The 17460-nt window shown below is 34.4% G+C and overlaps 1 protein-coding gene across 1 annotated transcript in view; it reads right to left on the reverse strand.

The window, feature by feature from the left end:
- The window catches only part of PTPRQ (protein tyrosine phosphatase receptor type Q), a 253770-nt gene that overhangs the window by 16874 nt on the left and 219436 nt on the right, over positions 1-17460 (reverse strand). Inside the window, 4 exon segments of the mRNA XM_003405222.4 lie at positions 7329-7405; positions 12243-12333; positions 16118-16199; positions 16862-16888. Coding sequence (XP_003405270.2) covers positions 7329-7405; positions 12243-12333; positions 16118-16199; positions 16862-16888 — 277 coding nt within the window.

Consider the following 17460-nt stretch of genomic DNA (forward strand, 5'->3'; position numbering starts at 1 on the left):
TAACCATTGAAAATCCTATGGGCCACAGCTCTATTCTGACACATGGGGTCAGCATGAGTTGGAGTCTACTGGACAGCAACTGAGTTGGGACATGGACAGTTAATCTAAAGACACAAGAAGGAAGGCTGAGTAATGCACACAGATGAGTATAGGTGAGAAACTTTATGATAGTTCTTTTCTAACTACTTCCATTTTATCAGCGTATTAATAAGCAAGGCCATCAGATGTGAGTGAAAATGAGGGATGCGGTACTAGAGGTTAGAGAACAGAAAATGAACAAATAATAGTCCAGGAGAGTGGTATATTGAATGCATTAGGGATTAGGAGAATGTAAAATGATTAAAGGTCTCTTGGAGGTTAATGGTCATGAGTTTAAGGTAAGACACATTAGTATGGTCGTGAGTTTTTCTTCATTCTTATCCTGTGGCACAAAGTAGAATCTGTGGAGAGTTTGAGTTAACAAAGTTTGGAGATTGATCAAGGGATTGAGATTGGAGAGTTGAGGGTATATACAACAGAAGGAACAAAAGAAAGGAACATGAAATTTAAATTAAGCAAAGTAGAAAGTGAGATCTTAAATGGGGTAAAGAAAATCAAAAGTATGATAGGATCAATGGACTACATATAGGTCAGGACAACTGAGGCTGCAATTGTTGGGGGTAATAAGGTCCAGGGTATGAACATGGGAGGACGTAATGAGGTCAAATGGAGGGCAAGTCATTGGAAGAGAAGACCAAGGAAGTGATAGGCAAGGGAATGGATATTCTATATGGACTTTGACATCACCAAGAATTATGGCATAAGTAGTGTTGAGAAAGGGACAGTGATCCTGGGGCTAAATCTTTAAGAAATGAAGGGGAATGACTCAGGAGATGATAGATAACTTTGAAAAAGAAGAATAGTGGGTAGTATATACACTTGATGTCATGAATTCAAACTATGGGGTTTTAGAGAGGAGGGAGAGGGAATGACCTGGAAGTGGCATTTGGCAAATCTGTTGCAAAAGACACGTTTAAAGTGTTGAAAAGCAAAGCTATTGCCTTGAAGACTAAGGTGCACCTGACCCAAGCCATGGTGTTTTTAATTGCCTCATATGCATGCAAAAGCTGGGCAATGAATAAAGAAGACCAAAGAAGAATTGACACCTGTGAATTGTGGTGTTGGCGAAAAATATTGCCAAAAGAATGAACAAATCTGTCTAAGAAGAAGTACAACCAGAATGCTCCTGAGAAGCAAGGATAGTGAGACTTCATCTCACGTACTCTGGACATGTTATCAGGAGGGATCAGTCCCTGGAGAAGGATATTATGCTTGGTAAAGTAGAGGGTCAGTGAAAAAGAGGAAGACCCTCAAGGAGATGGACTGATACAGTGGCTGCAACAATGGGCTCAAGCATAATAAGGATTGTGAGGATGGTGGAGGACTGGGCAGTGTCTCGTTGTGTTGTACATATGGTCTCTATGAGTCAGAACCAACTCGATGGCACTTAGCAATAACATCATACTAAGTGAACGTGGTGGAGAATACAAATTCACTGATGAGCACTGCCAAGAAAGCAATATCCTCAGTAGAGAATCAGGTTCCATTTAGAGTAATATAGACTATATACTATATACCATATAAGGATCCCTGGTGGCACAGTGGTTAAAATGCTCAGCTACTAACTGAAATGTCGATAGTTTGAACCCACCAGCCACTCTACAGGGGAAAGATGTGGCAGTCTGCTTCTGTAAAGATTTATTGCCTTAGAAACCCTGTGGGGCAGTTCTACTCTGCTATGAGTTGGAATTGACTCAACTGCAGTGGGATATACCATATATTATACTGTATAATATGATACACACACCCATACATATAAATGGGATTATTCTCTCTATAATTTTTTTTACCACTAGTTATAAATTTAGTATATGATCTATATTTTCCAGAATAATAAACATTCTTTAAAAACCTTGTTTTACATTTCTTCATAAAAACCATACATGGATGTAACAGATGTCATTTAAATATATCTTTATATGGTCACATTAATTTTTTCTCTTGATCCCCACATAGAGATGCTAAGATACATTTAAATTATTTTTCTGTAAAGTCAACTTTGTTTTAGGGAAAGGAAAAGTAGACTTGGCATTCATTCAAGACAAATATAATCATATGGATCATATATTATAAGAGGCACTTTTAACATATGTTATGAAAATGGAGGAAAACGCCAGTTCTGTTTACCATTTCTGCCTCTGCTTTTGAATATTTGTATGTAAACATTTGACTTTTTCTGAGAATAAACTTCTTTTTGTCTGTAATTTTGTCCTTTATTTGGAATATAGAGTTTTTCTGGCTTTTAAATCTCTATGATAATTGGGAAAAAGTGCAAGTTTTATTGCACATGTCAACTCTCATTATGATCTTTGACCATAAAAAATGACCATAGGAGGTCATTAAACCCAAAACCAAACCCGCTGCCATCAAGTCGATTCCAACTCATAGCAACCCTACAGGACAGAGTAGAACTGCCCCCATAGAGTTTCCAAGGAGCGCATGGTGGATTCGAACCGCCAATCTCTCCGTTAGTAGCCACAGTACTTAACCACTACACCACCAGGGTGTCCTAGGAGGTCACTGCAACCCTTGAATTAGCTCAAACATTGCTTTTGGGACTATTGTATTTTTATGCAAATAATGTGTGCTTTCTACATTTGTTTGCCAGCTGCACCTTCCTCCCACGAGATGTTTTCATAGCATGCTTATGAAAATACTTGTGCGGGGAGGAAGCAGTTGGCCAACAAACATAGAAGGTGCCACTATTTGTGTAAAAATATGGTATCAATCAGAAACGTGTAGATGCTACTACCACTCAAGATCAAAAACAAAAAACATGCATTTATTAAGTGCTCTTGAGGTATCTGTGATATGATTAGCTGCTTATACACACACAAAAAAATATATACACATTATTTTCTTTAATCCCCGAGGGTGCCTTCAGGGAGGGTATTATTATTCCTACTTGATAGATATAGAAACTTTAATCAGAGAGTTTAAGGTTATATACCTACAAAGTGGCAGAGAAGGGGTTTGAACGCAGGTCCATCTATATTCTGAAGCATATGCACTTACCCACTTAAACATAATGCCCCTTTTTATGAACTTACTTAGTCAAAAATGATTAAGTACCTACAAAATCCCAGGCATTGTTGTAGGACTACATGCTATAAAAGCAATTTAAGCATATATTATACTGCTTGTGAATCAGTATTTTTTGTTTTATTCTAATCTCTGCCAGTTATTCAATTGTATCCCGTGGGTGAGTATACACAGTATCTGTATATTTCTCATTCTAATATTTAGTTTAGTGAAAATAAAGAGTTTTTATTAAAATTGTATGAGTTGGAATCCACTCGACGGCACTGGGTTTGGTTTTTTTGGGTTTGGTATGAAAGAAGGCGTTAAATATAGATAATAAAAACTATGTACAGAATTAAAGACTGAAACTCTGGTTTTTGTTTGCCCCATAATAGTATATAACTTTGAGAAAGCCACTTAAATGAAATAGTCCTCATTTTCCTAATTATAAATCACAGGCAATTGTTATTTTCTTGCACAGCTCAGATAGGACTATTCAGGAAACAGTGAACGTGAAAATTGCTTTAAAATTTTTGAGGAGCTATATAAATGTAGGAGCCATGGTGGCGCAGTGGTTAATAGCTCACCTGCTAATTAAAAGGTATTGGCAGTTCAAATTCACGAGCTGTTCCTTGGAAACCCTATGGAGTAGTTCTACACTGTTCTACAGGGTCGCTGTGAGGCAGAATCAACTCGATGGCAACAGGTTTAAGGTTTAAATATAAATGTAAGTTTTTTTTTTTTAATAAACATACAAAGTGTTTTTACATTAAAGGTTATCCATATTATACAGTAGATAAAAGCACCTTGGTGCCTACCAATATCCTTGAACAGCTTCTCTTTATTTATGCATATCAGAAACTAGGCTTAGCTCTAGGGAAAAAAAATGTGAAGTTTGTAGCTTGTGGTTAATTCAATTGCTTTGATTATTATGCTAAAGAAAATGTGGTAGTCATTGATAATGATGTATATATACATATATGTTGTTGTTGTCAAGTTCATTCCGACTTATAGAGGCCCCATACACATATAAATATATAAATGTACAAATGTTTGTGTCTATATATTCTCTCTCTCTGTACATGTATATTTATTAATTTTATATATTAATTTTTACCCCTACAAGATTATAATGCCATTGAGGGCAGAGATTCTTCATCTTAAACTCTCCCCAACTACCTAGTATCCTTCTGGATGGTGTTCACAATTTATCATATGGTACGTTATTACATGTGTGCACTCAGTGAGTCCTCGATGCAAACTGAGTGGCTGATATTAAGATCATGAAAACCAAATCACCATCTTAAGGTACTTAAATAAGAACTCATCTTCATACAGTCTTCCTCACAGAGAAGACAGGCAATTAGAATATAACAAAGACTATGCTAGATATATAAAGTGTGGAGTGACTAAAGAAGAGAGGACAATTAATTTTAATTGATTAGTTTATAAAATGTTTCTCCTAGTCATTTGCATCTCACATTTTCAAGGGCTTACAGCCTTTGGTACTATAATCATTTATCAAAGTAGGAACAAATATGACACTGCTGATGTTACTACAATTCATTTACATTTTAGTCTTTAATCTCTAATTATGCTAAAAGCTGTCCTCAAGTAAAAGTAATTTTAGTTATTTCAGGTTAACAGGAGACATAATTTTGAGGGCTTGGGGCCCTCCTCTTGCCCCTAAAATCAAAAGCTTATCTCTCTTGATAACATTTCTGAACTAAATTTGCAGTTAGTAAGCATTTACTGGGATGCAATCTCTTCTTCCTCAGTTCATCCCTAACATCCCAAGCAAAGATTTCCTTAAAAAGTAAGAGCAAAGCAATATTCTTCCTGCCCTAATACCGAAACCTGTCTTAATGTCAAATGCATTTCATCTGGGCCTGCTTACCATGGAGCTCAGTAATAATTATGCATATTATTACATATGGCTTTGTTATGGGATTTATTATATACCAACATTGCTCGATTAAAGCAGAACACATATCTCAGGCTTCCTAGTTTACTGCTTATATTGCATTGTCATCTGAGCATACTGTGTCGGAACAACCTATAATATTTAGAGGAAGCACTAGGGGCTCATGAATATTCCTTTGCTTATGTAATCTGTAAGGTTCAGTTACAGCTACAAAAAATGTCTGGTTTCTTTCCTAATAATATCCATGTACTTTACTGCCGTCTCATATCTGGTGGAGCATTAGAGAATATGAGCTATTCATTTGTATCTGTTTATTGGAGTATAAAAATGGTACAAATCAATAGGTCACCAATACAGCCAGTTATCCTTTATCCTATTCTATGATATCTCAAGACATCTGATTATTAGAGCAATGAATAAATTTAAGTATCTAAATGCATATGTATATCACACGTAAATCAAAGTTAAACCTCAGCATGCTGTAGAGTTTAGGCTACAATGGAAATTAGTAAGCATAAGATTTCACCAAAATGTTTAGAGAGGAATTATACTTTAAAAGCAATCATTTTATAAATGAATAAAATATGCTATCAAAATAGAAAATTTACGTGATTCAGAGCTCTAACATAAAAAGGGATGAAATTCAAAGGATGCCTCAACTTCCCCAAAACCCTTCTCACATCCTCTGTTAAGAAGTCTTAAACTCTCCCATTATTCACTATTTTGACAATAAGAAACAATATTGGAATGTAATTTTGAAACCATTATCAAACACTATACAATTAAGAATGAATTATTTTTTGTGCTTATTTCCTTCAGCAAGATTGGGAGGGAATAAAACATTGGACATGTGTGTTTGATGTTGGGGGAAGGGATGGAGAATCACATAAGAGCCACAATGGAACTGAAAGAAATGGCAGGCTTGTGAGAAAAGACCCGTGAATAAGAAAAATATAAAAGACCTATGGGAGGGTCGGCAGGAAATAATAAATTTATTCAGAGAGAGAATTACTTGCTTTAGGAGGAAATGTATGACCAATGCTAGGAGAGGCTAATATTTAGTTATCAGAAATTTTTTAGAAGAGTTCCAAGATGAATGGAGTAAAGGGCTTGGATGCATATAAGATTTCCATGCACCTATGATAGTGATGAGTCCTTTGGTGGTGCAAACAGTTAAGTGCTCAGTTGACAGTTTGAATCCACCCATAGATGCCTTGGCTTTTGGTGAACTTGAGGGCAACTTTTTTTTTTTAATGATAGTGATGGGAGGCCATTGGTGGTTCAGAGGTAGAATCTCAGCTTCCATGTGGAAGACCCAGTTTTGACTCCTGGCCAATGCACCTCGTGCACAGTCACCTCCATCTGTCAGTGGAGGCCTGTGTGTTGCTATGGTGCTGAACAGGTTTCAGTAGAGCTTTCAGTCTTAGCCAGATTACAAAGAAACGTCTGCTGATCTAATTCTGAAAATGAGCTAATGAAAACCCCATGGATCACAACAGCCCAATTTGTAACCAATCATGGGGATGGCATAGGACTGGGCAGCATTTCGTTCCATTGGGCATGGCATTGGGCACAGCAGCTAACAACAACAACAGATGACAGTGATAAGCACTGGAGAACAAAAGAGCCATGGAGAGGGAGAGAGAGAGAGATCCCCCCAAATAATTTAGTTTCATTTAATTCTCAATCCACCTCAACCATTTATTATCAACAACCATTTATTATCTACGATGTGCAAGGTTGTGACACAACTCTCCTGGTTGATTAATTTAAGATGCATTTATTGAGTAGCTACAATAGAGTACACATTCTACAAGTAGCTGAGGATAGAAAAAAGAAGATATCATTGCCCCCCAAAGACTGCACATGTAGAAGAGAAGGAAAGCATAATAGGTTTTTATACTGTATAAACATGATTGTCCATTTGACTAATTTTTCTTTGAAAGAGAGTCTGGCAGACTTCATTGTCTACAGAGACTACACGGACATTGATGAAGGAAATAAGTCAGTAAAAGAACCAGGAAATGTACTCTGAAGTTGTAAGTCTGCTGCTTACTCATTAAGTGATGGTTGACAAGTTGCAAAGAGCCTCCATTACCCCATCTATAAAATAGGGGTATATAACCCAGTGCCATCTCCAAGGGGTATATAGAGTTTTGTAAGTAATTGACATGTTAAGATCCATGCAGGTGGTAATGAATTTGTTGCTTTAAGTAGTTAAAAGCATAATATAATTTTAATCTTTATTTTTATTAAAAAAATATGTATATAAATAGTAACTTACAGAAACATAGCTGGCATTAATATAGTCGGATCCTGGAACACTCGTATCAGCTGCCAGTTTCACTCTGTTATTATTATCTAGAAGAAAATATAGGGAATCAATGCTAATTCACTTTTTAAATTGCTGCTGATTTTTATCATAAAAATAATACAAAGAAGTATATAACATTCCAACATTATAGATAGCTGTAAAGTTAAAGAAGTTTCCTATTATTCCATATTTTCACTACCTTTTAGAGATAATGATTATTAATAAGTCCTTGTGTATATTTTCAGAATTTTTAGGACAATGAACAGTCCTGATTTTTGAATATTTCATCTTGCTTTCCTGATTCAGATCACCACTACATCATACAGTAGATTTCTCTATGCATTTAAGTCTATTTCTAAAATATTTATTCTCGTCTTTTTTTTTTTTTATCTGACTTTTATTCATTCTCTTTATTTGACTATTTTTTCTTTAATGCCAAATTTTTAATTATTGTACTCTAGAATATTTCAAGAGCTGGTAAAATTACACACCCCCTACCCATTATTTCTCTTTCAATGAAACATGTCAAAATTATTTTTTCCTAAGAATTTTTACCGAATTTATATTACAATTCAAATATCTGGTACTGTTTTTAACTAGACATGGAAGTGATATAAAATATCTATCACTGCTTAATTATTTTAAAGGTTCTGTTTTTAAGGGTTTTTTTTTTTTTTTCTAAAACCTTAATGGAAAGTGGAGGGTAATGGGTAATGGGATTGGGTTTAAATTGCAGATGATCTACACACCCTGCATACAGGTTTGGGTGAATTGCTTAAAATTCTCTGCTCCTTAGTTACTTTGACTATAAAATGCAGTTATAATGTTTACTTTTTAATACTCATGAGGAAAATATGAGTTTCATATAAGAAAGCTCATAGCAAACGCTGAATATACATTAGTGTCTCATTGGGCTCATGCTCTTAAAACTTAATCACATATGTTAAAATGAATTACCTTTCTTGTTAGTAATTGCAATTACCTGACCTGACATGCTTAGATTTTGAGACAGGAAATGTTTAAGCAAAAGTTTTACAAATGATTCATGTCCCAAATATTTTGATTTTTAAATGATATTAAAAACTATTTTTAATAGCATTGTGGCTAGTCCTGTAACTAATGAAGGGAAACCATGGTGTTTTTATTCACTTGATACGCTTTCTTATAACTATCGGAGACGACAACAAGCTAAACTTTTCTTCATGGTGTTAGAACACTTCTGAAGGTCATAGAGTTTCCTGTCAAACGGAGATTTGGAAATCTCCTCTGCAAGCATTTGCTGCTAATTCTAGTATCTTAAAGCCCTGTAAGCTAATATCTTCTAAAATGTACTGAGATATTTGAAATCCTACTTCCTACATTACTCAGGGGAAACAATGCACTTCACTTAGCTGACTCTGGCTAAAATTTAAAAAAAAATTTAGACTCTATTAAAATGAATTCACTCTCTATGGGAAAATAAAAATGTGTTTCTTCATCTTCATGGGTCCTCTGCCAGCACAATGGGAGAACAGTTAGTCTAAACATTACAGTTGGTTTGTTATGTGTGTGTGGCGGGGGGTGGGGAGGAATGTACTAGCCCACAAAGTGGCTGTAACTTTGCAGTTTGACTTCTAGCCCAGGCTAGGGAAGTGGGCTTGTTATCTTCAGACTGCAGACCCTAAGGGTCTGTGGCTAAATCTTTTTCACCCAGAATGTTAGCAGCTTTTAAAAGTAAGAGATTTAGTGATTACTAACTCTCATTAAAAACTAACATTTATTGAGTGCTTCTGGTGTTCCAGTACTGGGCTATATGATTGATAGGATTGTTTCATCTAATCCTCACAATAACGAGGTGGAGACCACTGAAAGAGATGGCCAGTGTTACCAAAACAGTGGAGTCCCTGGCTGGTACAAACAGTTAACGTCTCAGCTGCTAACTGAAAACTTAGCAGTTAGAGTCCACACAGAAGAGCTTCAGAAGAAATGCCTGGCGATCTACTTCCAAAAAATGAGCCACTGAAAACCCTGTGGTGCACAGTTCTACTCTGACACACATGGGGCCATTTTGAGTCAGAATTAACTCAATGGCAACTGTTACCAAAGTAGTTGGTTGGTAAACAGGATGCTAACCCCTGAAGTCTGGTTAACCTACATATTCATCAGGTATTTATTATACAGCAGGTGGTAGTGTTAGTTGAATTACTAAACTATTCTAATAATGAAATTCTTTAAAAGTATAAAATTATACCTAATGAAATTCTCTCTTATAGGACCACCAAATCTTTCAGGGAACAGTTAAGAAAAAACTTTCCCCTACAAATCCATGAAAGGATATTGGATGTAGATGTAATATATCATTAAAAAAAAATTACTAAAACTTCTGTACTGAAATCCAGAAAAAGGCATATAACAATTGAACATTACCCATATGACTCCAGAAAAGATGAACAACATGCATACAATGCTTGTTCTAATATTTCTGATTATCCTCCATTTACAACATAATTTCATCTTTAACAATTTTTTTTTGTCTTAGCCTGAGATATACAGAGTTAAGGTAATCATCCTCCTTAGTTCTTTTTTGTTGCTTTAAAGGCTGTTTATTTAGTTACATTGACCACTCTTACTCTCTTTCTATCCTATATTATATAATATATAAAATACCTCTAACTTATTTCTATGACATAAAGGACCAAAGAGTGTCTAATTTAAAATGTAAATATGCGAGCTTTTAGAAAGATATTTTGAAATGTGACTTTTCATTCTTTTATTATTAAAATCTAAAGACATTATTATCTGGATTCACATCAGATATATTATAAGTTACTTCAACCATATAGACAATTATAATTAAATACTAAATATTCCAAAGTAAATGTCCTTTAATAATATCTAGTTTATAGGTGATAGTATTTATTTTCACAGAATACCACTGAAAAGCATGAAGTATACAGTTTGGAAGAAATTTAGATTAATATAAAAACAAGAAAATTTCCATAGCTCTTAAACTTATGATGCATTCAACTCAGGTTACCTCTCCAAAAGGGAGGACAAAAAGACATATTAAGAAAGGTCACGGTCTTAGAAATTTAGAGATGGATCAGTAACATTTCTTATTTCCTATAACAATATCTTATTTGTCCACTTATATTTAAAGTCATTTACTTATGATTTGTCATGTTACAGAAACGATTTAGGTGGTTAAAACTATTCATATTTTTAGCCTTTCGAGTTCTTAGGTACGCCCCACTCCTCACTTATCCACATGTTTAGATTCCAAAGCAGGTTGTTATGCAAAAACTGGTGTTATGTGAAAATGGAGGATGACCACATCAGATCACAAAATGGAGAATGACTACATCGTTACGTAGCTGCCAAATTACATCATTACAAACCACTGAGAATAATGTTTCCTCAGCCAAGTTGACACATAACTTTAATCATCACAGCCAGCGTTTCTCTCGCACCTCAGCATTTGTTACTGACAGATGTACGTCATTAATGTGAAAAAATAGTCAGATAGTAGATTTTTTCTATTGTCAAGATACAAGATACAAGATAGTCAATAAGAGAGGAGGAGGTGTATTAAAAGGTTCCATTAGTTTACTGGCACAGTGGTTAAGAGCCCAGCTGCTAACCAAAAGGTCAGCAGTTCGAATCCACCAGCTGCTCCTTAGAAACCCTATGCATCAGTTCTATTCTCTCCTATAGGGTCGCTATGAGTTGGAGTAGGCTCGATGGCAACAAGTTTGGTTTATATCATGTTTCCCTAAATCTATTTTCTCTCACGCATCAGTTATACTCTAATTCTAGAATGTCAGAATTTGGTCCATTTTCTTCCTATCTGTATCATTTATGATTTTACATTCTGTGATTATATCCTTCTCTAAGCCCACGTCTTTCTTGACAAAAGAGTTCAATTTTTAAGAAATGCAGAACTTTCTCCAATACCTTTTTGAAAAGATAGAAATTAGAAAAAAACATATATATGCTAACTTTAAAATTGAGGATATTTAAAAACTTTAGATTTTTGAAGCAGTATTGATAGAGTTTATAACCTCAAAAATAATCACATTCGCATTTCATAATATAAACTGTGTATTGTTTAGACAGTTGGAATATCTGTTCAAAAAATGTAATATCAAACATATAGCTGTTTTTCACTGAGGAATTCCATCTTCTCCCTTTCACCTCATCGTTAATTCTTAAAACAATAATGCTGTTTCTTTCTTACTGATGGAAGAATGAAAGTGTGTTTACTTTGGTGAGGCACACCTCTTTCTCCTTTAAAAAAGCCAATCCTGGAAAGCACATATTACTCTGAACTTCAATGGATATTTTGCAATGTACTTTTTATACTCATAATGAAGCCTCGCCAGGCTCTTAAGCGTAACTAATGTACAAGGTTATATGCAAATTTTCTCTTTTCATTTGAGAACTAGGCCTATAAACCAAACCAAAAACCCTTTGCCGTGGAGTCAATTTAGACTCATAGTGACCCTATAGGACAGAGTAGAACTGCCCCATAGAGTTTTCAAGGAGTACCTGGTGGATTTGAACTGCCTACCTTTTGGTTAGTCACCATAGCACTTAAGTACTCTGCCACCAGGGTTTTCAGGAGGTTTGTCACTTGGATTAAATAACAAAGCTAACCAAATATTAGGTCTATAGTTTCTTGCACCTGCATAAGTGAACCTTGTGTGAACTTGAGAATCATATACTTTAATAAATACGAACAGAACAAAAGAAATACAATTTGAAAATTGCTGCTAATGGAATACATATTTACTTCACTTAATATGTAATAGAATACATCAAAGGAAATGCAAAAATGTTAAGATGTATTTTGTAGTCATTTTAAAACACCTCACAGTCAAAATGAGAAACAATTAGTGAACGTACACGGTTTTACGTTTGGGAAGCGGTTTTTTGCTCTATTCCAGGGTAGGTCAGCATCAGTTGAGGAAAGATCCTGAAGAAATTTTGGTAATTCCTGTGGAATAAAGTAATTGCAATTTTTAAATTTACAATGCAATATAAATAAGAGGTAAGCAAGAAAGTTCACTTAGTAAAAGGCAGTTCTTTATTCTGAACCATTTTAAGTTGAAAACACTTCTCATAACTGCAGAAACAAGGTCAAATTAACGGTGATGAGCTTATGTCAACATTTAACTTAAATAAACATAATAAAAATTTTCAGTTGGGCTATGGCTCTCTCTGAGTTAATTTCTTTGTACTTTAGAAAGCTCTACGATATGGAAGTCATGTTAATTGTACATGCTAATGGCACCTCAGGTATACATTGACTATTATTTAATATTTTAATGTCTACTTAGTAGGAGGAAGGGAGTTCAGTGATTTATTTTTTGTTTTTTCTCCTGAGGCAGTATGATTTCATGCCTATTAATTGGTACAACACCGGTCATTTTGAGAAGATGCCAAAGGTCAATTCCTGTTCTCGGTACGCATTGTTAAACTGACAGTGAACGCAAAGGTGTGATTAAGAATTGTCAGACACAGGATGGGGGGTCAAGGAAATCTCTTATTGACATTTTGATGAAAAGTCATGATAACTATTTATCTTGTTATTTCTAATGTATCATTAAGAAGGCTAGTGCAAGAAAATATGATCATTATTATTGAGTTGATAATCTACATTTATGGAATTTAAAATTTTCCATTTTAGAAATAAGTCTCAACTTGTCAAATTCCTTAAGAAGTATTAGTGTGTTTTAAAAATTTTTCAACATCATTGTACACTATTTCTTTTAATTGGATAATTCTCCCTTTCCTCTTATTTTTTCTGAAGAAGAAAACCCAGACAGTCATTTGTATATGGGCATGTGTTAGAAGAGAGAGACTGTGTAAGTGTCTGAATTCTGGTATGTTAGCACCAAGGGCTTAGAAAAAATTTTTTAACCAAGTAAGGAATTCTAGAACAGCTTTCTTGTGTCAAGGTTTTAGGAGTATATGCCAGCATATTTGTAAGAAAAAGACGGAAAGATAACAAGGAGAAAGAAAGGGGATGTGGAAATTGGCTGAAAAGTGGTGTTTATAGTTTGTACTTATTTTACATAAACTTTTCATTTATAGATTTAAATGACTCTGGCCTTGATAGTTAATAATCACAAGGTTGATTGTTTGAATAATAATGTTATACTGACAAGCTTATTCTTATCAAAGCACACAGGGCCTCAAAGTTCCTCCTAATACGCTCTTTTTCCTGTTTCCTTTCCTTTTAAAGGAATCACAGATGATTTGGTCTACTTTGCACCGTCATGCTTTCACATTCATTCACTTTTTCTGGAATACGTTTCTCCCTTTTCCTACTTGTTGAACTTCTGTTCATCCTAAAGTCCATCTCAAAGGTCATTCTTTTTTAGCCGTCTTTCCTAACAACTACCCACAATAGAAATAACCCTCACATCTCAGAGGTCATCTATGATACTCCACTGGTCTCACCCCTTTGGGAGCAAAGAAGAATGAAGAAAACTAAAGATACAAGGGCAAGATTAGTCCAAAGGACTAATAACCACATCTACCATGGCCTCCATCAGACTGAGTCCAGTACAACTGTATGGTACGCAGCTACCATCATTAACTGCTCTGACGGCGATCACAATAGAGAATCCCAGGCAGAGTTAGAGAAAAATGTAGAAAATTCTAACTCACAAAAAAAGACCAGGCTTACTGGCCTGACAGAGACTGGAGAAAACCAGAGAGTGTGGCCCCCGGACACCCTTTTAGCTCAATAATGAAGTCACTCCTGAGGTTCACCCTTCAGCCAAAGATTAGGCAGGCCCATAAAAAAAAAAAAAATGGTACTGAAGAGGCACACTAGCCCACGGGCAAGGATAAGAAGGCAGGAGGGGACAGGAAAGCTGGTAATAGGGAGCCCAAGGTTAAGAAGGGAGAGTGTTGACGTGTCATGGGATTGTTAACCAATGTTATAAAACAATATGTGTACTAACAGTTTAATGAGAAGTTAGTTTGTTCTGTAAAACTTCATCTAAAGTAAAATAAAAGAAAAAAAAAAAATGACCCTCACATTTTTATGCATATCTCTGTCATGGTCCTGATACAGTGCATTCATGATTTTTTACACATGTATGTGTTTCTAATCATAATACGGGCTTGTTTATGGTAGGAATCAACTTCATAAAAGTTAATATTAAAATACAGATTATGTTATGCCAGTCACTCTTCTAAGCATTGCATATATTTAATAGTTTTAGTATTTGCAACTTAGCCAGTCAGGTACTATCATTTAACAAATGAGAACACTGCAACACAGGAAGTTTAAGTGATTTTCCCAAGGTCACTTAGCTACTAAGTCAATGTGCCAAATACAATGCCTATCACATAATAGGAGTTAATAAATGTTTAAGATACAAATGAATAGGACTTGAGTATAGGGATTATCAAATATATGCACCAAATATACACTTGCCTATTAAGACATAATATTTTGCTTTATACACTTGCCTATTAAAACATAATATTTTGCTTAAAATACTTCGTAAAGCATTAAGATAAAACACTAGTTAAAAAAAAAAAAGGTTTTAAAACCACGATCTCAAAAATAAGCTAAACTAGAGATTTTCTCAATATAATATATAATATGTGAAATGTTATTGCTAATAAAACTTTTCATCTACTCGGTCATGTGGAATGTAATTATATTTGCTCCTATTCTGGTGAAATTACACTTTTGCTCTTAAGAAGTAGAGCATGCTTGCTGTATAAATGCTAAGGAGAATTTTATGGTGCCATTGATTTTGTGAAGTCCAGACCAATATGACTTAAGTAGCATAACCAAAAAACTGCAGGGAACACCATTAATCTTCTCACATTTTTGTTATTATTCCCCAAGAGACTGAAATATTATAATCCTGAATTTTTAAAGGCAATTGTTTGATTCTTTGTTTCATAAGTTCACAAAGAATTTCATGAAAAAAAAAAAAAGGAATAAAGTTTTTGATGACATTTAAGAATCTATTTTGTTCCCATAAAATAAAATCATCTAAATTAGAAAAAATGCTTAAAAGTCTTAAAATAGCTTGCTGATATGATATCTACCTTGTGTTTCAAAAAATAATTTTAATTTTATAGATATGTAAACTGCTAAAAACAATAAAATTCTAACTTTTAAATTTTTTTAAATGTCAACTTCTTAATTTTATATAGTTTCCATAATGTATTACATAAAGAGCTTAAAAATAGGCCATGTGAGGTCTGGACATTATTTAATCAGATTTTTTTTTTTTTGACAGTTCTAAAAATAACAAAATTTTTATAGTTTATGGAAATATCAAGTTCTATTTGTTCTCAGGTTCACCTACACCATAACATAAACTAAGCAGCAATTTAAAATGAAGTAACTTGGTGTCCAAATCTATAATAATTGTTTGAAATATAAAATCACATTTAAAATATCATCTAAAACCCACACACTAGCAAACACTAACGAATACAGTGTTCTAGATTGGCCCCCGTAGCTGAACAAGACAGCAGAGAAGAATCAAGGCTGGACCGCCATTGCCGGGGAGGTCTGAAGAGGAGCAACTTTTCCTGACACAGTAGGTGAATAATTCTGGCCAGGTTGCACCAGAGGCCGCCCAGTGTAACATTACTGTCCAAACAATCAACCTGGTAATTGGGTATTGATTATCAAGGCCAGAGTCCTTCATGGCCTTGCATGTTTAAAATGGACGTGAAATGTGACACATGAAACGACTAGAGGGCTTGCAATGTTGTGACAACTGCTAGTAACATACCGAAAATTCTTCTTGGAACTTTAAGTTGTTGTTTGTGCAAAGCTCTTCAACATGTTGCAGGAAAGATTTCTTGCTTATTGGCCTCCAAGTAAAGAAAGGTATAAAATGGAATCATGTTAGATTGTATTCTTCGCTTTAGCTGGTGATACAATTAGCAAATTAAAGAACAATGGACGTTGTAAAAGCCACACAGAACACAACCCTTTAAAGTCACTCTGTCATATTTACAAAATTAACTTTTCTCCTTTAAGTTCACTTTTCTTCATTTTCATGGTTCTAAATTTCCTTCAAATTTTAAGTGACTTTTTTTAACGAATGATTAAACATTTTAGTGAAGAAAGTTTTTCAAGTAAATGTAAGGGCATAAAGTTATCATCATTGGATCCTGAAGCACATAATACTTCTTTGTCATACAGAAAACATTTTAAACATTACGAGGTTTTAGAAGATATAAAATATTGCAGTGACCTCATTCTCATAATGACACGGTTTTTAAACCCCAAGGAGGTTAAATATCCCCGTATTACTTCCCAAGCTAAAATACAGACATGCAGGCTTCACCCCAGAGAGAGAGAAAGCATTTCTCCAGTTACCATGCAATTGGTCATGCTTTTATGATTTATATCCAGCTTGGAGGCTTTTCCAACAAACACAGAAAAAAGGAACCACACATTAAGATTCACCAAGTTGGTGAATCGAAAGTCAATATTCAAAAAAAAAAGAAAAGATGTTTAACAGACTTACTTGATGGATTTTCTATAACTAAGTAACCTGCAACAGAGATTGTGTTAAATGCATTGTGAGTTGGAGGGTACAACTCATTCTGAAAGAGCTCTAGATTAAAATCAGAAAAAAAGCATAATAAATTAACTGTGTATTTACTATTCTATGCCTTTATTATATGATTACTATTCTATGCCTTTATTATATGATTATTATTTTGAATTTTATTTAATTAATTTGCAATTCAATTATTTGGATCCAAATATGGCCAGTAATAATCCAGCATCTCTTTCAAGTTAGTTTTTTATATTGTTAGGCATTTGAGGCACTGTATTAACAACAGATCCTTTTTTATGTGTTGCGTAATATTAAGTGGTCTAAAAAAGTTACTGTGGATTAAAAAATATATATTTTCTTTATCCATAGAAAGTGCCAAACTAAGGAGAACAGATATTTGAAAAATGCCATCATATTTCCTAAGTCTTGTTTCGTGGGTGACTTTGAATATTCAACCATAATCATGGTTCAATCGTAATCATTTTAATTACCGTCAACATATCTTTTGTGACAGTTCGTTGGCCAAGCTATTTATACTTTGGAAAAAAAAAAACTGAAATAAT

This window comes from Loxodonta africana, chromosome 4 (genome assembly GCF_030014295.1).
Source record: "Loxodonta africana isolate mLoxAfr1 chromosome 4, mLoxAfr1.hap2, whole genome shotgun sequence".
Taxonomy (NCBI): Eukaryota; Metazoa; Chordata; class Mammalia; order Proboscidea; family Elephantidae; genus Loxodonta; species Loxodonta africana.